This window comes from Carassius gibelio, chromosome A20 (genome assembly GCF_023724105.1).
Source record: "Carassius gibelio isolate Cgi1373 ecotype wild population from Czech Republic chromosome A20, carGib1.2-hapl.c, whole genome shotgun sequence".
In the NCBI taxonomy this organism is placed as follows: Eukaryota; Metazoa; Chordata; class Actinopteri; order Cypriniformes; family Cyprinidae; genus Carassius; species Carassius gibelio.
The window spans coordinates 16,034,479-16,055,288 of record NC_068390.1 but is presented as its reverse complement, the minus strand read 5'-3'; the positions used below and the strand labels follow the sequence as shown (position 1 = coordinate 16,055,288).

General features: G+C 36.8%; 3 protein-coding genes across 5 annotated transcripts; 2 read left to right on the top strand and 1 right to left on the bottom strand.

The window, feature by feature from the left end:
- The first annotated feature begins 501 nt into the window (after positions 1–501).
- LOC127938803 (E3 ubiquitin-protein ligase RNF170) lies at positions 502–4,460 on the top strand. Of its 2 annotated transcripts, none has more exons than XM_052535674.1 (6): positions 502–657; positions 1,608–1,659; positions 2,006–2,114; positions 2,899–2,972; positions 3,298–3,408; positions 3,881–4,460. In XM_052535674.1, the coding sequence occupies exons 1-6, from the start codon at positions 509–511 to the stop codon at positions 4,184–4,186; spliced, it is 801 nt and encodes a 266-aa protein (XP_052391634.1). In that variant the 5' UTR covers positions 502–508; the 3' UTR covers positions 4,187–4,460. The 2 variants fall into 2 exon arrangements, with proteins under 2 accessions (XP_052391634.1, XP_052391633.1); XM_052535673.1 differs by having other exon boundaries at positions 505–657; positions 1,608–1,674.
- A 131-nt stretch (positions 4,461–4,591) lies between these two features.
- Positions 4,592–16,964, bottom strand: LOC127938802 (phosphoribosylformylglycinamidine synthase). 2 transcript variants are annotated; one of them, XM_052535672.1, is made up of 30 exons: positions 16,812–16,894; positions 16,364–16,429; positions 16,142–16,269; positions 15,782–15,914; positions 15,587–15,692; positions 15,294–15,492; positions 13,709–13,814; positions 13,472–13,612; positions 13,263–13,387; positions 12,572–12,700; positions 12,272–12,403; positions 12,054–12,182; positions 11,543–11,616; positions 11,236–11,392; positions 11,089–11,150; positions 10,843–11,004; positions 10,654–10,758; positions 10,304–10,435; positions 9,914–10,144; positions 9,612–9,792; positions 8,818–8,901; positions 8,546–8,701; positions 8,191–8,310; positions 7,278–7,423; positions 6,807–7,014; positions 6,628–6,719; positions 6,345–6,459; positions 5,947–6,093; positions 5,686–5,826; positions 4,592–5,354 (listed from the first exon to the last, which is right to left on the bottom strand). In XM_052535672.1, the coding sequence occupies exons 3-30, from the start codon at positions 16,263–16,265 to the stop codon at positions 5,047–5,049; spliced, it is 3,945 nt and encodes a 1,314-aa protein (XP_052391632.1). In that variant the 5' UTR covers positions 16,266–16,269; positions 16,364–16,429; positions 16,812–16,894; the 3' UTR covers positions 4,592–5,046. The 2 variants fall into 2 exon arrangements, with proteins under 2 accessions (XP_052391632.1, XP_052391631.1); XM_052535671.1 differs by lacking the exon at positions 16,364–16,429 and having other exon boundaries at positions 16,812–16,964.
- Positions 16,965–17,892: 928 nt separating this feature from the next.
- Positions 17,893–20,753, top strand: LOC127938054 (39S ribosomal protein L19, mitochondrial-like). The gene is made up of 6 exons (XM_052534447.1): positions 17,893–18,092; positions 18,295–18,412; positions 18,893–19,011; positions 19,122–19,256; positions 19,814–19,995; positions 20,105–20,753. The coding sequence occupies exons 1-6, from the start codon at positions 18,023–18,025 to the stop codon at positions 20,324–20,326; spliced, it is 846 nt and encodes a 281-aa protein (XP_052390407.1). The 5' UTR covers positions 17,893–18,022; the 3' UTR covers positions 20,327–20,753.
- The last annotated feature ends 57 nt before the right edge of the window (positions 20,754–20,810 follow it).

Sequence of the window (20,810 nt, the reverse complement as noted above, 5' to 3'; positions counted from 1 at the left end):
TTATCGATAATGAATGAAAATAAGAAACTTATAATAACCCTCACATAATACGCTCTATTTGAGTGTCGACATGTTTAATATAATAAGCCTATTGGGTATAGTTTATTTTAATCTGCTGGATTGCCCTGGATATGATTATTCCAGGCATCCCAGTGAAATGCCTTTCTTTGGTCATTACTATGGGGCAGCTGTAGATTGTGTAAACTTACAGTAAACCATTGACAGGTTAACCAGACACCTAACCTACTTGAGAAGACTTACAACCTGTGTCTTTGAACCTGTGATAGTGGTCACATGACAAAAATATATCACTGGAGAACGAGAAATGGCTATGGCTTTTTTCAGTGCAAATGTAGACAATCAACACATTTTCACATGCATTAACATATTGCAGAGGCTCGTAAGATTGCAAGCAAGTTTCCTGAATTTCAGAAATCCAAGAGGAAATCAGTCTAGTTGCTTAATCTCAAAAAAAAAAAAAAAAAAAACAGAAAAGAAAAGAGAACTGATGCCCTGGTTAATGATTAACCTGTCTGTCAAATTTACTGTGTGCATTGAAGCAGTAAGAAAGCATTCCAGTCTCTGCCTTCCACGAGAGAAAGCAACTGAATTAAAAGACAAAAAAGAAATGCCTACAAGTCGCAGCTTCCACAACAGGTGAGAGAGACAAACTTTTATATACTTAAACATACATTTTATGCACATTTTTAATCCAATTTGAAACTGTCTGCTGTGTAAACTGAATGTTAAAATGACGCTATTATGAACCAAGCAAATTATGTAACTGGGAAATTACATTAATATATATTATAGATGCTGTTTTAAGCAGTTAAATGGTATGCAGAATCTTTTTAAAATATACATGTTATGATGAAGTGTCCTGAGACCGCATATTAATTGTGTTATGGTATTATGGGACAATAAATATGCGGCACCACACAGACACTAAATATTATGACATCAGGCAGTTAGGTCATGTCAATCTAACTTTATTCAATTATAAATTGAACTCACAGTCCTACAATTCTCAAATACTTTCACATGGGATCATGCGCACATTGTTATGTATTTTGTTTTACAGAAAATTAAGCTTTATGAGATAAAAAAGCTGCATTATATAAGATGCAAATAGTTATTTTCATATAAAAGGCAAATTAGTTCAGTACTGACATATTTCAAAGGCTGATGTAACTTTAAGGCTGTCTAATGTTATCTTGTCTGAGTAAAACACACAGGTGTGTCAGACAGCTAAATTTAGATTTTGTACGTGCTCTTCCAGACTCTTCCTGTCCAGAAACACATAAAAAGTGTAATACATTTTGTAAACAAAAATAAATAAACCAGAGTTTATCTTGAGATAAATACAGTTTCAACCTAATGAAGAGTAATTAGGTACTTTCCAATACAGTTAACTCAGATTTTCTATTTTCTCAGAAAATCTATAAACTGTAATTATACTTTAATGATGATGTTTTAACTCATCTTGCACATATAAAGACGGTGACCCTTTAAACTCCTTTTACACTTTAGTCTCTCAGTTCGACAAAATGGCTAGGAATAAAATCCAAACTATTGCTTTTTAATAACTGCATCTCTCACTTTTGAAGGTGCTCTCCACACTTAAAGACAAGGAGTCAAGGCCAGCCACACAATCCTCAGGTGAACAACAGAGAGGTGCATATACGTTCCTACACACACATGCACTGGCCTACTAGTAAACTAGTGTACCAGTAAAATTATTATATTGTGTATTTAATTTAATTTTGTATAATTAAATGTAGCATTTTTGTTAGAAATGTGTATTTCAGTGAAATACTGCAATACTATAAAGTCATAGATTATCATAGAAATAAATGACACATGCAACAGAGCAATATTTCCATGAAATACATAATATAACATTTTATTAATCATCATTTATTGCTTTTTTGTAAACAGTATTTCTCTAAGAACTTGGAAAAGTTCATATTAATTCAAAATAATAATGTTATTTTCATGCTTGCAGGATTTGCCCAAGATATGGTTACCAGCAGGCAACAGGGACAATCACTGCCCCGTGTGTTTACAGATTGCCAGCTATCCTGTAGAGACCAACTGCGGGCATCTTTTCTGTGGTGCGTCAACCTAATTCAAACACATCATTGCAAAAAAAAAAAAAAAAAAAAAACTAGTGTAACTGGCGAACTGTGAGAGAGCAGATGGTGGTGGCCATTTACTCTGCGAGTACTCAACACTTACCCGGTCATGTGATCCTACAGTGTTGTGCATGGAGTTTAATATTATACTGTTGTCATAGTTACATGTGATCATGTGAATACACACACATAGAGTGAATATTTGTAGGTTAAAACTAAATTCTAAACTGTTGTTCCATTACATTGTAATTCTTCCACTGCAAGTGCTTTAAGCAAGCACATTAAAGTGACTGAAATAAAGAGCAGCAAAGATAATACAAGCAATAAAAATTAGTAAACGTGCCGATAAACATGCATGTCTTTTTTCAGATTTGATTATCTGTTCAATACCTACTATTATTTGTATTATTCCTTCTAATCATATCAGCTCTATCAAATATATAGTGAACTTGAGTAGCTACTTTATGTTAAATAATTGCTTTTGAGAAAAAACTCCATTGAATATGATTTACCAGATATACCTGAATCTAAAAATAAAGAGCAACAAATAATATTTTTGTGTTGTTTTAACATGATGTGAATGGTGGAATCCAAATGTCATTCCAGAGTCACCAAAACCAATGCATTTCTGTGGAGATCTAGCTGATAAACGCTGTTGTTCAGAATAAACTATTGAAAATAACACATTTCTGGCACATGGCACTGGGCACATGGTAAAGAAGAGACCCACGCTAATCTGTCTTCTGTCTCTTTCCCTCTCCAGCACCATGTCTGATATCTTACTGGAAACATTGCTCCTGGTTAGATGCCATCAGCTGTCCTATGTGCAGACAGATGGTAAGAGCTTTCTTAGCTGATGCATGCTACTTGAAGAAAAAAATAAATGCATTATATTTCATGTTTTTTTTTACATTTAAGTTCTGAATAAGACTTTTTCTTTCTTTCTTTTTTTTACTTTCCCCAAATGAGGACTGGAGTAATGGCTGCTTAAAATTCAGCTTAGCCATAACAGGAACACACTAGTTTAAACGATTTTAAAATAGAAAACATTTTAAAAAGTTGTAATATTTCATAATTACTGTTTTACTCTCTGTATATGTCTAAACATACAGAGAAGACAAAGCTCTCTTTTTATTTGTTGTCTTTTATTTTTTATTCTCAGGTGAATAAGATGTGTCATCTCTTCAGCGAGACCAGAACTGACTGTAAAGAGTCAGAAGTGCTAAAACACGTCAGAGACTATAACAGGCGCTACTCTGGAGCACCAAGACAGGTACAAACATTTGCTTTGACTGAAATCATACCAGTTTGGTTTTAGTGAAGTCAGACTTACAATGTTGTTGTAGCTACTGTAATTGGACATTGCACTGTACATGCCATGCTCAGAAAAACAGATGGCGGCTGGCTTGAAAAATTACATCATAAAACGATTCTTTTTGTTGATAAACTAGTGCCGCTCCCAATAAATCTATATGCGTACCATTATTACTTCTCTGCTGTGTTTATCATTTTATTTTCTCTGTACTAGAGCAGACTTGACTTGACTTGACTATATCACGTCACCACACCTATTTTAGTTCCTGATGCCACAAATGTTGTGAAACCTCAGACCTGGAATGGCATTCTTTCCTACAGTTGGAAGACACCCAAGGACATGTTTTTATTGTAGATACACGTCCCAAACTGATATCCCACGTGCTAGGTCATATGCTAATGTATGACTGTCATCTTTTCTTTTTTTTTAGGTAAAAGATTACTTGTGCGATACACCTCTCTTCCTGCTCTTTCTGGTGCGATGGCTGGGAAACATTGGTGGCCTGGTGTTGCTGTTTCTATTGAGGGTGGCTGTCTGTGGATTTGGCGCTGCCATGTCCTTGGCCTCTCCACTGGAGTCACTTCCTGGGCCACTGAGCAGTGTGCTGGGCATGCTGGATGATTGTGTAGTGGTCTTCCTTCTTCTTATCTGCATTATTAACATCAACCAGCAGATGGGCCCGCAGAGGACAAGAGCGCACTCGGTCACACAGGGAGTGCTGACCGACTCCTTATAGAAGACAGTGATAATGTGCTTACTTGCATGTTGAAATGACACTAATCAACCTTGTTTGCAAAGGTTAACAGTGTTATGACCTGCTGCACTTTGGTCTTCTTGAACATGGATTTTCAATGATGTGTCTAGAATACACATACAGCACTAGATGAGAGGTGTTCTGATGTTTCAAAAACAATAATTGAAGGTGTTTTATTGAAGATAGATTGTATATCATAAATGTAAAGTGGTTTTGTAAATATGCAAGTTTCTAATAAATATTTATATAAATATTGTTTATTTGCCTTTTAATACCATCGTCTGTCTGAATATTCGATTCTTATTGGCTGGCAGGTATGCATTAGTTAAGAGATAATCTATTGCTAGCTGTGCATTATGCCTTACACACACACACACACACAAAACATTTTATAATCAGGAATTTATTAAATCCTTGGAATTTAATGCTTTGAAATGTGTTTGCAGTGATACATCTATAAAACTTTTAGTGGAATGATAATGTTAGGAATGTATATTTTGCTTTCTTTACATTTTTTTAATAATGCAATTCAAACAGCACAAATTTAGAGTGTAGTGTTTCATAAAACTTTTCTCATCGGCCATTACTTTTTTATTATATCTCAAAAATGCTCAATGAAGAGCCCATTGTGAATTTAGACATGTATGTGTTGAGGCATGTATGTGTTTTCAGCAGGACTCTACATGTTAATTCTACCTGAATACAAACTAGAGCTGTATGTAGTAATGTAAGATTTCAAAAAGTCTAAGAACATCCAAAATTTTCTAATGAGAGTCCTCTATCCCTTTATCAAGTTGGCCTATTTGTTTAGTTGTCTATCACAACTATACATTAGCATATCTCTATGAGGTCTGACACCAGAGCGCTGCATTACGGAACATGCTAAGCCATGGTGAGGCCTCCAGGGATCCCCTGAGGTGCTGAGGGGCCCAAGCCCACTGCCAGCCAAGCACAGCCCGCTCTGGATGGGGCATCATGGCCAGGTGACGACCATCTGCTGAGCAGAGGCCTGCTACACCTTGTGCAGAACCATTGGGGTTCATAGGATAGATTTCAGTCGGGGTCCCCGAGTCATCCACATAACGCAGAGGAGCCAAAGAGGCACCAATAAGTTTCTTCTGAGCCTCAGGATCACGAAACTGCATCAGACCTGTGGAACAAAAGACAGGAGTTTTTAAAAAGTCACCCAAGAGGAACAACACATACAGTACAGAGGTTTTGCCTTTGTATACTTCTATCTAACTATAACCATATAACTAAGCCAAAATGATGCCTCTAACAATACACCTGAAAAAAAAAACATACAGTGCATAAGTTTTGGGATTAAAAAAATAATTAAAAAAAATTATATGTGTGTAAAAATTATATTTCTTTTATTTATAATTACAGATACATTTATGAAGAAAATAATTCTTAAAAAAAAAAAAAAATATATATATATATATATATATATATTTTTTTTTTGTGAACATATTTCTAACCTTCTCCATGAGCAACCCAAATGCCCAGAGCAGATCCCTCCATTCCCTTAAGCATGACGGCCGGAGAGGGCAGGATACCTACACTCACAAACCTCGATTCGAACCGACCAGACTTGTTATGGGTCAGAGTAACATCAGAACCTACAATAAAAATGAATTAAATAAAATACAGTGAGAGTAGTTAAGAGTGTAATTCTTTTATACATTCTTGAGGCTATGATGGATATTTACTAAATAAAACTGAAAGCTTTATCTCCTCACCTCCATCCTCTCTTTCACCCACCCATCCCAGCAAAGCCATAAGCTGACATCCGTTACACACTCCTAGACTCAGCGTATCATCACGGTTGCGGAAGCGATCAAACTCCTCACGAGCCTTGGGGTTAAAGGTCACTGTGGCAGCCCACCCTGATGAATAAGAAAACTTTAAAGCATTGGATTATCAGCTGGAGAACAAGTGCTAAGAGCCAGTCAATTTCAGTATGCAGAGTGCCAAGTCCAGTTCTAGCTAACCTATGATCTGAGTCACAAATCTAAGATAATACATACATTTAACGGTGGGGATGAGTTAATGATTGTTATCATTAGATTGCAGAATTTACATACAGTTCAGCATTGATATGTAAGATTGCTGCAACATGCAATAGTGTGATTTTCACCTTTAGCTGACCCCAGCACATCTGCATAGCTAAAACCACCCACAAACACCACGGCTCGGAATGGGTCAAGGGTCGTGGAGCCTGAGCACAGGTCCTGCATTGTGACATCCCACACCTACACATCATATAACAAAAAAGGTCAAATGTCAAATTAAATTAAAACTCATTCCTGCAAGCAGCTAAAATTAAAAACTTTAAAAACATACTAAGTGCAGTACTACAAACTCCCAACATATATTTAAAAACATAACCTTTCATCTTTTTTTTGCGTAGGGATCTTTACCTCAAATCCAGCCATGAATAGAGAAGCAGACATCTCTCTGTCTCCATTACTGCCTTCCTCTCTCACAACAGCTACACAGGGTTTCCTAGAAGCTGAAACGCAAGCCAAATATTTAAACATACAAGTCAAGTATGAATATGAAAAAGACTTGGGATTGTGAAATGGCTTCATGGTCTCACAGAGCTCTTTAATGATGGGTGTTTGGGAGGGGTCAAAGGTGAGCTTGAGGTAAGGCTGTGTCCGAGAAGCAAGCCCTTCTTCTTCCTCTTGGACACACAGTGGATTAGCCTGCAGTCGCTCCAGTTGAAAACTAGTACTTTCCCATATCGCCCTAAGTGTGGGTAGACGCTCATTCAGCACTTCCTGTCCACACACACTCACTATGACCTTTAAGACAGTATGGAGAAGAAATCAGCAGTTATTGAACGCTTTTTTTTGCACGCTAGCACAAAAAAAAGTTCTGCCACACATTCTTTTGCAACTTAAGACAGAAAGACATGAACATCTTGGATGACATGGGGGTGAGTAAACTATCAGGAAAATTTTACTCTGGAAGTAAACTAATCCTTTAAATCACTGATGTCCAATAATATTCCACTGAGCTCCTTTAATCCATGCATATGCTTTTAAGTGAAAAGAACTTGACTCACCCTGGCATCAGGACCAAAACCAGAAGTTCTGCCAATTCTGTGACAGAGGAGACCAGCATCTGTGTATCTCTGACAGACACTTGATGAATTACTCTCACACACCTCCAAAACCAGACCAAGCTCCTCTGAAAAAAGAGCCTCCATCACTGAAAGAGAGGAATGAGGAAAGACATGAGGCATTACATCTATAGCTATGTTTCCATCCAAGCTGCAAATTTATTCTCGTGAAAAATTGGAATTATCACAAAAATGTGAATTTCACAGAATTTCTCCCTTGTGTGCTCAAGAGTACACAATAAACACTTCTGGAAAAGTATTGTTTATTTTTAACTGAAAGGAAGCCTATCAAAAATCACTTTCATAAACTGACAGTTAAAATAAAATACAATTTATGTATATGATACAAAAAAGGTTAAACATTTTTTTTTTTTCAATTAAGCTTTACTAAAGAACTTAAATGTAAACTAAAATGAAAATGTATATAATATAGCAATATAACAATTTATGATAATTCTTATAAAAAGATTATAAAAATTACAATAATTTATATAATAGTATTTTTAAATCATATCATTAATAAAAGAATGCAACATCTTACCTAGGATGAAAAAAACAAAATCAAATCACAAATAAGGATGTACACAGGTAAGTGACTATTTAACTAGTAAAAACACTGATCTACAAATTATTATTTGTTAAAAATGAATGCTAATTCAAAATATTAATAAATACTATAATAGCATATGAATAATACTAAAACAAATGAGTGCATGTGATTTTATGAGAATAAAACTTCCGAAATGCAAAATGCAAAAAAGTGGATGGAAACTGGCTTATGGTGGCTGGCACCAGCAGCTTTAACTAAAAAAAAAAAATATATATATTTTTTTAAACAAATGGTTTTATTACCAACCTTCAACGTCTTCTAAAGGTAAGTCTACACTGATCCCACGATTCCCTGCAAAGGCCATCTCCAGCAGACAGGAAATGAGCCCTCCATCACTGACATCATGTCCTGCAGTCAGCAGTTGATCTGCAAATATGAAGTAAAAATCAACAGATTGTATAGAGATAATATGCTGCTGAGCTTTGAGAATCAATAAATAGGGCTAGCAGAGTTTGGGAAGAGCAAAAACTATCCCTATATCGGTTTATGGATGTTTTTTATTATTATTAACAGTGCAGCATAGGAAGAATGGTGTTACTGATGTATCAATATATAAGATGATATAACAACAACAAAAAAAATCATAATAGCAAAGACTGACCCTGAATCAATATCTGTGTGGTGTTGAAGCAAGCAGAGAGTTTGTCCGGCTGATCCAGATCTGGACTGCAGTCTCCGAGTTGCCCATAACACTGAGCTAGAGCAGAGCCGCCCAGCCTGTATTTACCGGAGCTCACAGGCACATACAGAAGCACACCTGAGAAGGGAAGGGAGAACGTGTGAGAGATGTACACACATACATTACATTAGCAGAAGTATAAGACTCATACGAGAGGTTAAACACGCTAAAAGTGGTAAAGATCCAGGATCAACCTTTGCCATCAGGGTTGTCCAGGTCAGGGGTCACTGTGGCTGTGATATCAGGACACACAGCATACACAGAGATAACCAGAGAGCCTAAAACACAAGGAGAGCAATTTTTAGTATGATAGAAAATGCACGCAGCAATCTATTACCTACTGTAAAATATAAATAACAAACAACTAGGGCAAATGTCTAGTTGACTATTGATGGTGAGTGGTGACCACAACTAGTTAACTCACTGAAGTTAACTCAAGTTAAACTAGCTCTGAATTATGTACCTTTATCTATGCCTGCTGTAAGCAACAATGAAATATGCTTTTATCATTGAATAAAATACTGACCTACTGTAAATCCCTCACAGTTACAACTGAATGCATTAGGTTGTGCTGTGGATGTGTGACATGGATGATGTAGTGATGAGAGCTGATGGCATGTGCCTTTAGATGCATCCAATTTTGATACATAATTTTAAATGCTTTTAAGTCTTACAAAATATTCTATTTATTACATAAACATTTTAGATATAGACACTACTGTTCAGAAGTTTGGGGTTGGTAAGAATTTTCAGTCTCTCAACCAAGGCCAAACATTATTATAATTTAAAGTGACTATTTCCTATTTAAATATATCTTAAAAATGTATCTATTATATCTTACTAACCTCAAACTTGTAAACAATAGTTTATAACATGTGTGACATAGTCATGCTATAATTTATTAGCCATCACTTTCTCATTTTTTTTTTACGTGTTAGTAAAATCAACTGTTGTCCATTCCTTGTCCAGACATGCATAACACTGGTACCTGGGGCTTTGACAGTTTCTCCACTGACACGTGCAGCCATGCTGAGTGAATCTTTCCCCCCGTCCACAGCCACTCCCAGCTGACCCATGACCTCACACATGGCCTGACACGCCTCCCACAGGCACGCTCCCTCTCCTGGCAGCTTAGCAGCCCACATCCAGTTACCACTGCACTTCACATCCTGTGAAGATATGCACAGATGTCCTTGGGTGATTTGTCTGTGTGTGTGTGTGCGCACATTATTTTCCAAATTACATGTACTCAGTCACTTAACATGTTCAAAAATGCAAAGGCTTCTTCACCTTAAGAGCAGACACTCTTGCAAAGACCAGGTTAGTGAGAGCTTCTCCCACAGCCATTCGAGCCCCAGCTGCTGGTGACACCAGCCCTTTGATCGGCTGCTCGCCTATGGCCGTGGCTGCTCCCTGGAGGCTGAACGGAGAAAGGGCAACAACTGCTACATCAGCCAGTGGAGTGTGAAGAGGACCCACACACTGCTGCTGAGCAACCAGACCAGTCACAGATCGATCAACCTGGAACACGGTTGTGTGTAAAATGTATTAAATTCAATTAAATTCCTTTGTAATGCCTGTATATAAGATAAGACAATTAATAGATTGCATACCACTGCAATATTCAACCATGAAAATGTAATATATTACTATGCATGTGCTAAGCAGTGAGTATTGTACCTTGTTGGTGAGGTAGCGCTTACTGGCCACTGCAGGCAGCCGGAGAACTCGCTCCAGAGCTGGAAGAACAGAAAGACCCACAGGAAGAGAGAGAGGCTGTAGAGACACAGCCGTTCGCTCCAATACAAACTCCTAAAAAGAGAGGTAGACCTGACTGAGTAGAAAGCAACATAAAAGTAAAAATCCAAAAAGCATAATTTGAACATCATTTAAATTTGGGAGTCTAGACACTGAGGGTGCACTTTACCACAATTTCTAATTTCTTTGTCAGCAATGCCCTTAATGAAGCCTTGAGCAGATTCAGACCATATCTGGTAGGGTTTAATCTACAAAAAAGATTGTTTTTGCACCTTTTGTGGCATCTTTCCCAGGACCCAGTCCAGCTCTAGATCCACAGGGCACCGCCCACTATCAAGCCCATTGGTCTGTTTACACAGGTCGTCCACCAACACAATCTATAGAGAAATACATTCACATTAGCAGGTATCAGAAGGTGTACCAAAATACACTTTCAGCTACAACAAGGTAATTTGACTCACCTTGCCATCACCAGTTATCTTGCCCACAAAGTCAACAGGACATTTCTCCCTCTGACACACCCTCTCAAGGAAGCTCCGGTCAGAGGGGCGGAGCAACAGAGCATTGCTCTCCTGATACTCCGCCCCCCACAGCTCTAAAACACTGAGGGTGGGGTCACCTCTCTAAACATTAGGGTAAAATATTTATATAAAACATTTTGACATAAAAATCAAGATACAGATGTTATATTAAAGTCTATATCTCACCTTAAACCTGCTAGTATAGATAACGGCACCAGCAGGCTCACTCAGCTCCTTTAACACATTTCCTATACAAATAACAATATGTTTTTCCAAGTTAACATGTTTCTGTTGTTGAGTAGGGAAATACTGCACTTTGTACCAAAAATGTACCATTGCCCCCAGCACCCTGGTCATGAATGCTGCAGATGGGGTTTCCTTCCTCTCGCTCCAGGCAGGCCCTGAGCGCCCGGTTCATCTTTTGCTCCATTTCTGCATCTCCTCTTTGAACTGCTCCAAGATCTCTGGCAGTGGAGTTATCACCTTGAACCTATAATAATACATCCACACACGCATGCATTAAGTTACATCATCACTGTCTATGAAAAATGCAACACACAGACATACTCTGCAAACACAAAAAAAACACTGAACTTCAGAGCAGCTTGTATATTAATTACATTTTTATATTTTTGTGTACCTGTACAGAAGAAGCAGCGCCTCCGCCAACACCGATCCTGTACACAGGACCTCCAATTTTCACCACCTCCATACCTCCAAGGACAAAAAACAAAACAAAAAAACAATGCGTAATGATTAAAGAGATAAAGGCAATTTGTATATTACTACCATTCAGTTTGGGGTCAGTAAGAAATTAATACTTTTATTCAAAAGGGATGCATTAAATGATTCAATTTGGCAGTAAAGACATTTATGCATGTTGAAAAAATGATATTCCAAATAAACACTGTCCTTTTGAACTGAAAAATGCATCACGGTTTCCAAAAATGGCAGGACAACTGTTTTCAGCATTGATAATAAAAAATGATTCCAGAGCACCAAATAATTACATCAGAATGATTTCTGAAAGATCATGAGACTGGATAAAGGACTGCTGAAAAGTCAGCTTTGCCATCACAGGAATAAATGTATTTCTAAAAAAAATTCTAAAAAGATAATGGTGAATCAGGTGTATATTTTTGCTTCTGTACCTGGTGCAGCCTGTTCTTTCTTCACGTGCTGGTCCTCAATAGAGCCCAACCCACCACTGAACATGATCGGCTTGATCCATTCCCGCCGTTCACCGTTAACCAAACGCATTCCAAAAGAACGAGCAAAGCCTTAATGTGGAAGAAAAGAACAGGTAAACAACTGTAAAAAAAAAAAAAAACACAAATAAACAGATGGCTATTGTCCTGCTAGCTTTCACCTGCTAGAACTGGTTCCCCAAACTTGTTGCCATAGTCAGAGGCTCCGTCACTGGCCTCTATGGCCACCTGGAGTGGAGGAGCAAAGCTGGATGGGTACTCCCATCCATCCTCTTCCCATGGGAGCACAAACCCTGAGAAGAAAAAAGATCCGGATATGGGAAAGTGTGCTTACAAAACAAAATATGGCAAAAGAATGCACTCTGAGTTTTAGGGCCCTATTCAGTTAAGTTGTTGAGGTTTATTCTTCAACCACAACAAATGGATTAACATTTTCAGGAGCCCAATGATTTGAGGCTTACCTGGGATATGCAGGTTGCCGAAGCAGTACCCAGCAGTGCCTGCGATCACATGACCACCCTTTCCGGCACTCTGCACATCTCTGATTCGCCCACCGGTACCTGTGGTGGCTCCGCTGAAAGGAGCAACACCTGGACATAATAAAGAGCATTTTATGAATCAAATATAAACATTATTGTTGTAATTGTTAACTAAATCTAAAAAACAGATTTTTTTTCATTAGGTGCAAAGGTTAAATAAAATATTACTACATTTTACATAAGTATACATATATGTAATACATATATAAAACAAATTATAATTATAAAACTGACATTACATTAAAAAACTATTAATTGGCAATTAACTGAAAATAAGTTTACACAAAATAAATATTTTCAAAATCAAAATAAGACAAAGTATTTGAAGAAATTCAAATGATAACTGAAAATACACAAATAAAAGCTAAATTCAAGACAAAATAAATGCAAAAAAGAATATTGTAATAATATATAAATACAACTATAACTAAAACATAGCAACGTTCAATGTACAATATTATTAACATTTTTGCTAAAATATTTGAATGTTTCCATGATACAGTTAATATTTAGCTTATTGATCATGCTGTAAGTAATACCTATTTTAATTCTAATTCTCATACCACATTTGTAAATAAATAAGCAAGAAGGTTAAATGTATTTAGGATCAGACCGGTGGGGAAATTGTGCGTCTCTGCAGTGAAGATGATGTGTCTCTTAGCATGTCGGCTTTTATATGGACTGGCCTGAGCAGGGTTTGTGGGATACATACACTCCAGGTCCATGCCTTTAATGCCACTACAAACACACAAGAACCACAGATTGAGACATTCTGTCCAAGTGCAATTCAGAAGGGTTGACATTCACGGTCAAGCATCTAACCTGCTGTTGTCACAGAATTTGATGACATTGTTCTGGTTGCTATGGTGCTGAGTGCCCATTATAAGACTGAAGAGCGTCTCCTTCTGCTCTTCTCCATCAATGATCATTCGCCCTCGGAAGAACCAGTGGCGGCTGTGCTCACTGCAGGGCAGAGAGAGCATGAGACTGTCACTGCACATGTTATTGCAGATAAAAGTCACACTTTCCAGTGGTGTTTACTCTCTGGAGAGCACACACCTGTTGGACTGAGCCAGGTCAAAGCATTCTACACTGGTGGGATTCCTTTTCACTTTCTGAAAGAGTGCAGTGTAGTAGTCCAGATCCCAAGAGTCAAACGCCAACCCTGCTCATATAGACAGACAGAGCAGCCAGATAAACATGGAATGAAGAAAAAGATGCTCAGAAATGGATGCAAAAAAACAAACCAAAATATTCTAAACTGCCTCTTTGCTAAGCACCTCCACCCTTGGTTACTGTTGTTAACTCAGACAAGATAACCATTTTACAGGACATCCTGTTCATAATGCACTTATTATGGTACTGTAACTATTACTTTCAACAATTCAATGATTAAATTAACATTAATTTATTATAGTAACATACATAAACTTACGGAACAGGAAAACACCTTGAGTAACATTTATCGCAACTGTAGGTGACCCAGAAACCAATTTGTACTGAGTTTTTTGAAGAATTGAAATAAAATTGCAGTTAAAACTACAGTATCAAAACAGACAGATCTTCCATAAACTTTTGTTTAAAAGTTTGAGGATAAGATTTTAATGTTTTTGAATACAGCAAAAATGGCAACATTGTGAAATATCATTACAATTTAAAAGTTTTCCATTTCAATATATTTTTAAAAAGCAATTTATTCGTGTGATGGGAAAGCTGAATTTTCAGTATCATTAGTCCAGTCTTCAGTGTCACACGATCCTTCAGAAATCATTCTAATATGCTGATTTGTTGCTAAAGAAACATATATATTACTATTATTATCAATGTTGACAATGTTCAAATAACAAAGTAAATGTTTAATGTCACCTTTGATACATTTTATGTGGCCTTGACTCCTTGCTAAGTACAAGTATTCATTTCTTTGAGAGAAAAAAAAAATCTTACTTTCCCCAAATTTTTAAATGATGCTGAACAATAGTAAAGAGCAAAACCTTGTCTGACACAATGCGGCAAAATGTGCTAAGGTAAGACTTGAAAAAAGTCCAATTCAATGAAGAAAAACTATTATGACCTATTCCCCAAATAACAAATACCTTTACATTTTAATGGACGGTTACATTTTAATGGACTGTTAATTATCTCTTTGTAATGAAGGCTTGAATGTCAAGGTAACAGTTAAAAATCAGTGTAAACCTCGTGATCTAATCAAATTGGCTCCTCTTATCTTGTGACATCCACTCTTTCTCTAATCATGTTAGTCTCATGTGACCTTAAAATACTGGATCATTATTTCTAGAGGAAAGAGGCGCAGATCTCATTACTGAGTAGTGCCTACACACACGGTTCTTAAGGAAGTTAACTCATTTTTTTATATTTCAGTGTATTTAGTGTAGTTCATGTGATACTGCTACTGGTTTTATATCCTTGTATTGATGAGATAGCATCAGATGGTTACACTAGTACTTCACAGATATGGGAATTTTTACAATTTGGCAAATCAGATGAGGTGGAAAATGTTGTAAAGACCAACTATTGGCTGATTAATCTGCCTCTCACTATATATTACAATGGTACTTAAAGCTAGTTTATTATTATTTAATTTTTTTTTGCGTAAAGTGGTCCAGACACCAAAAGCATCTCTTACCGAGTTCATCATTGGCCAGCTCTAAGGCAGCTCGACCTTTTCCTAGAATGTCCACCTCAAACACTTCCTGTGGCTGGATATCAACGGCAAACGACATGATTGGCTGGGAGTAAATGCATTCGGTCATACTGTCATACAAGCAGCAAATCAGCCTCTCCATTTCGTCATCCTTCAAAACACCAATAGTCCTTTCCTGGGGCTAGATGGAAATGAAAAATAGAGCTTTTAATCAAAATGGGTGAAAAAAAAAAATCACACTGAAATGTAGAGCTATTTAAAGCCATTCTCCTGACCTTGATCAGATGCCTGCGGGAGAGTTCAACTCTCGTCACCCGGCTCAGACCTGAACTTCTGCAGATGGACACAGCATTGGTGGACCAAGCAGTGGAGAAATTCAACCTATAAAGGTCAAGATATAATTGAAAGATGTGAGTTATATTAAAGATTACAATTCCATACCATCATGATAAGGCAGTGTTAGAGGTTACCTGGGTCCAATCTCCACCAGTCTTGCACCATTCACTGGTTTTAGAGTGGGCTCCTCTGACAAGGTGACAGAATAAGGAGGACTAAACAACCAGCACAATATACCTTTCTGCTCCACACTCAAAGAGTCAGACCCTGGGAGAGAAAGAGATGATGCTGATGAGATGACAAAGATGAAGAGAGGCATCGCTGAGGTTTCAGAAAAACACACCTAATATTCAGAAATATTCCCAGCATTGCTGCACTCACAAAACTGGATGAAAAAAAAACAATTGAACAAAACTGAGCCAGATTACGACAAATGTGACTTGACCTGCCACAGAGTCACAAACTCATTGCTATTTCATACAACATTCTCTCACCGTCCAGCTCTACATTGTAGCAAAGCTCTGTTAATATAGTGATATCTGGATACAGTTGTGCGATCCTTCGTATGACCCGACCCTCACCAGTCTCCTCTTTTCGGTAAAACCGCAGGACAGGCATGATCCTGATAGGAAGACAGAAAGAGAAACTTGTGCTGCAATTTTTTTCCCCCCATTTGTGAATACTGGGGGATAATAGCAGAACATTTCCTGTCTTGCCTTAAAATGATCAGCAATAAACGCTGGGTTAATTTATTTCAAAGAGAAAAAATGTAGACTGATTGACTTCTATGGGGAATAAGTGATGAAATAAGGCACGGGTTAAACAAATAATTTGTGGGTTGCATCACAAGGCAGACAATCACAGCCTCCCTAGACAGAGGTAACATATTTAGTTACAATAAAAGTGTTAATGGGAAAGATTGAAAGGTCAACTTAAATTAAAATCACATGAATAAATGAATAAAATCACGACAAACATTCTGTGTATGCATCGCTAACAATATGAAGTCATATACTAATAAGTAACGTTAATAACTGTACACTGAGAAGGTTGTTTTGGTGCATATTAAATCACAGCCATTTACAATAAAAATTGTAATGGTAACTTAGCAAAACAAGTATGTTTATAACTTCTCTAGTTCCAAATGGTAAGCAAGTTTCTTACTTGACTTCTGCTCGAATGGCCCGCTGCTGGTAGACTTTCGGATATGAGAAGGTCCACTGTGTGCTGATGTTGACCACTGCCGACGCCACACAGTAACACGTGTGTCAGTGGATTAAACACGAACCTTCCGCCACAAGGAGCAACCTCACTGCGCATGCGCACATATCTGTATTTGATTAGGTAGTAGGCCTACCCATAGAAATATTACTGTTTGTATCTCATCCAAAAGAAAACAATAAGTGAACATACTGATTATAAATGAGAGCTATTCCTATGAAAGATTTATTTAGACCGCTTCAAATAAAAAAGTAAGGGGAACGTAGATTTGTCACATGAGGGGCACTAGCCCCTGACACTTTCGTCATTTTAGTATTCTATTACATTTTAGTATTTTTTTGTCATCTATGAGAATAAATTTTTTCTTTCTTTCTTTCTTTCTTTCTTTCTTTCTTTCTTTCTTTCTTTCTTTCTTTCTTTCTTTCTTTCTTTTTACAGTCAAATTTGTTTATTGTTTATTTTTGTAATTATATCATTCACACACGATTAGAGGGTCATAGTTTTAACATAAAAATAATTCATATAGTATAATGCATTTTAGTTTTCACATAAACGAAACAACAACGAAAATTGTAGATTTCTCTAAAATTTAATTAACAAAGTAAGTAAAAAAAGACATTGGTAAAAGAAGGAAAGAAAAAGTTGTCTATAATAGAATATTGTTGGGACATTTCAATCTTAATAGTATTCTCAAAATATTAGGGGAAGCATCCAAATGGACTATGTGAACAATGCAAAATAGACATTCTTGAATGTAAGAAAAATATGAGGAAGAAAGAAGTAATATGATAGTTGAAATCAAAAAGAATGGAATTCAGATGGTACATTTAAATCTTAATAAAATGAGCAAGTGAAATAAATATTTATTTAATTTTCTTAAAAAGACGGGATCAGTTTGAGAAGGGTCTGTCGTACACGCTTGGATAAATAAGCAGAACGTAACTCTCTGTTCCACACTCCGAGCAGAAGGTGGGGGTAATGCACCTAATTATGGTGGTTGCCAGCCGCCTTTAAAAGCCAAGAAGAAGACAAAGAAGAAGAAGACGAAGAAGAAGACGTTTTCACCATCCAGCCAGTCACAGGCATCGTTATACAGGTTGACCAGCCAATCAGAATGTTTCTTCTTTACACGCTCCCAGTGTCAGAATTCAAACATGGCGGCGTGCACAGGGAGGACGACGATGGGCTTACTACGAATTTTTAGAAATTTCCCTCAGTATGAACGTATGTTATTGTGTTTTATGTTCCCCATTATCAACACCATATTAGATTGTAAAAACAGAAAAGAGCACTAATGAAACGATCTTTAAATTGAATAACTCTGGGGTAGTTTATAATGTTAACAGCACTTATTTAGTGAATAAGTTAACTATTACCGAAACCTAAAATAATTTGTACACATACACAATATTTATTTGATTCCTAGGACTTTTGTCGACGTCTGTACTGAGGCACAATGTAACGTCAGATGGACCTCCAAAGTTCACCCCTCCATCTAAACCAGTTATCATAGACAAAACACAGAAAGAAGCCTCTCTGCGACGGTATGTGTGGTGTGGAATAAATGCATATGATTGTGTTTTAGTTTACAATTGCCAGCTTATTGAGATATAACAGGTTCTTTATAAAAGGCTTACATTACATTATCATTTATCCATTTGGCTGACACTTGTATCCTTACAGTTGAGTAATACAGCAAGGAATGTATCATAAGATCGTAATAAACACGAGAATTGCCTGTGATACAAAATTTCAGACATCATTCAAAATATTAAAAAGCTAGGATAATAATAAGAGAACAGAAAAAGTGAAGGCACATATAATTTTTTTTAAACAATTTTTTTATAAGAGGCAGTTAGATGCTTAGAAGAACCATTTAAAAGATTCCAACTCAAAATTACAAAATTTGACAAAAAGTTTGCATCACTATACATTGCTGTCAGCTGTTTAATATTTATATTTTCAAACTTTTATTAGTAGAATGTTTCATGATTCAGTTGCTTACAAAACAAATGTCTGATTAGGTTTTTGAGTCCAGAGTTCATCCCTCCTCGTCAGCGCACAAACCCTGTCAAATTTTCAATAGAACGGAAAGACATGATTCAGAGACGGAAAGTTCTCAACATTCCGGAGTTTTATGCTGGTAAGAAATACTAATGATTGTAACACACTGCAAGACTCCTCCATTTTAGGGTGATTGAAAAATGCCACTCTCTGTGCCTCCTTAAATATTTTCTTTATTGTTCCATGTAGGCAGTATTTTAGCAGTGACCATGACTGATCCTCATGTGAACGGGAACTTGAATCGCTTTGTTGGAATCTGCATCCAGCGTTCTGGAAAAGGATTGGGTGCTACTTTCATACTTAGGAATGTGGTCGATGGCCAGGGTAAAAAAAAAAAAAAAAAAAACTTGTCACATTTATTTTTACTTTTATCTTTTAGTTTTGTTTCATTGTCTGTTCTGTAGTGGTGTGACAACTAATAGATTAACAAAAATGAAAATGATTTACCATGATTAGTCAGAAAAAAATCTGCTATTCACATCACTTAACAGTAGTGAATAATGCATTTATGTGGACAAAACACCTATGAAATATAGCGGAGGACACAAAGTGAGCTACAGGAACCAAGCTATGAGAATACTTATTTTTTAAATTTATTTTGAAAGAAAGCGCAGGTTCAGTGCTTCAGATACCCTTATACCCATATATAGTATATAGTTCACATGGCTTGACCTGTCAGGAATTTTAATCTGATTAATAAAAGCCATAATTGAAGGATTAATTGATTATCAAAATAATCATTAGTTGCAACCCTTACTGTTCAGATTTATACTGGTTTCACTTTATTTGTAGTGTCTACTATATGTGAAATTGAATGCTTTTTGACTTTTGTTGTCATTTTGTTATGAATTTCATGGTAATAGGTTTTTTGTTGACTGTAGGTGTGGAGATATGCTATGAGTTGTACAGTCCACGTATGCGCAAGATTGAAGTGCTGAAGCTGGAGAAGAGACTGGATGACAATCTCATGTACTTGAGAGATGCTCTACCTGAGTACAGCACCTTCGACTTTGACATGCAACCTGTCCATTATGAGATAACAGGAGATGTTCCAGTTAATCTGGTAAGACGTTCCAGTAAAACATTTTTCATCTGTAATGGTAATATATACATGTAATGTTGAGCCACTAAATTTAAATGCTTTCCTGTTTGTTTCTTTCTTTCTCCTGTAGTTAAAAGTAAAAATGAGGCCAAAGCCGTGGTCTAAACGTTGGGAGCGTCCCAAGTTTAACATTAAGGGTATCCGCTTTGACTTATGTTTGACCCCTGAGATGATGGAGCACGCTCAGAAGTGGGCAGAACCGTGGAGGCCCTACGATATGCTGAAAGAGTATGACACATCCAGCCTAGAGGAGCAGATCTTCAAGGAGGTACAGGAAAATCTAAAAAAGTGAACAGTCCATAGAAACCACTTCCGAGATAATCTCTTTGAAGGGACATGAGGCTGAGGTGACAGCTTTTAAGATGCTGAAAGGATTTGACATTGATGAGACCTGCTGATGTGGTTCTGGTGTTTGCCTCAACATGGATTCTGGAGATACATTCAGATGACTACGTCATACATGTGTATTTTACGTGCATCTCACCAGGTCAATGCTGATGTTGTCTACAAATAACCATCTTAAATGAAAAGAAATGCAATTATTTATTTGCAGTTGTTTATCATCGTATATTTGTAACATTAGTGTCTGCAAATGCAGTTGTGAATGCAGTGGTCCTGCTGCCTTGCAATTAGTCACACTGAGCAATAGAGGGCATCAGAGAACAGTTCGAAAATGTATATTGAAGTCTGAAAAGTAAATAAAATATCCTGAATAATTATACCTTTCTTCTGTATTTAAATTAATTAAATTGATTAAAGTTGTTTCATGTGGTCTA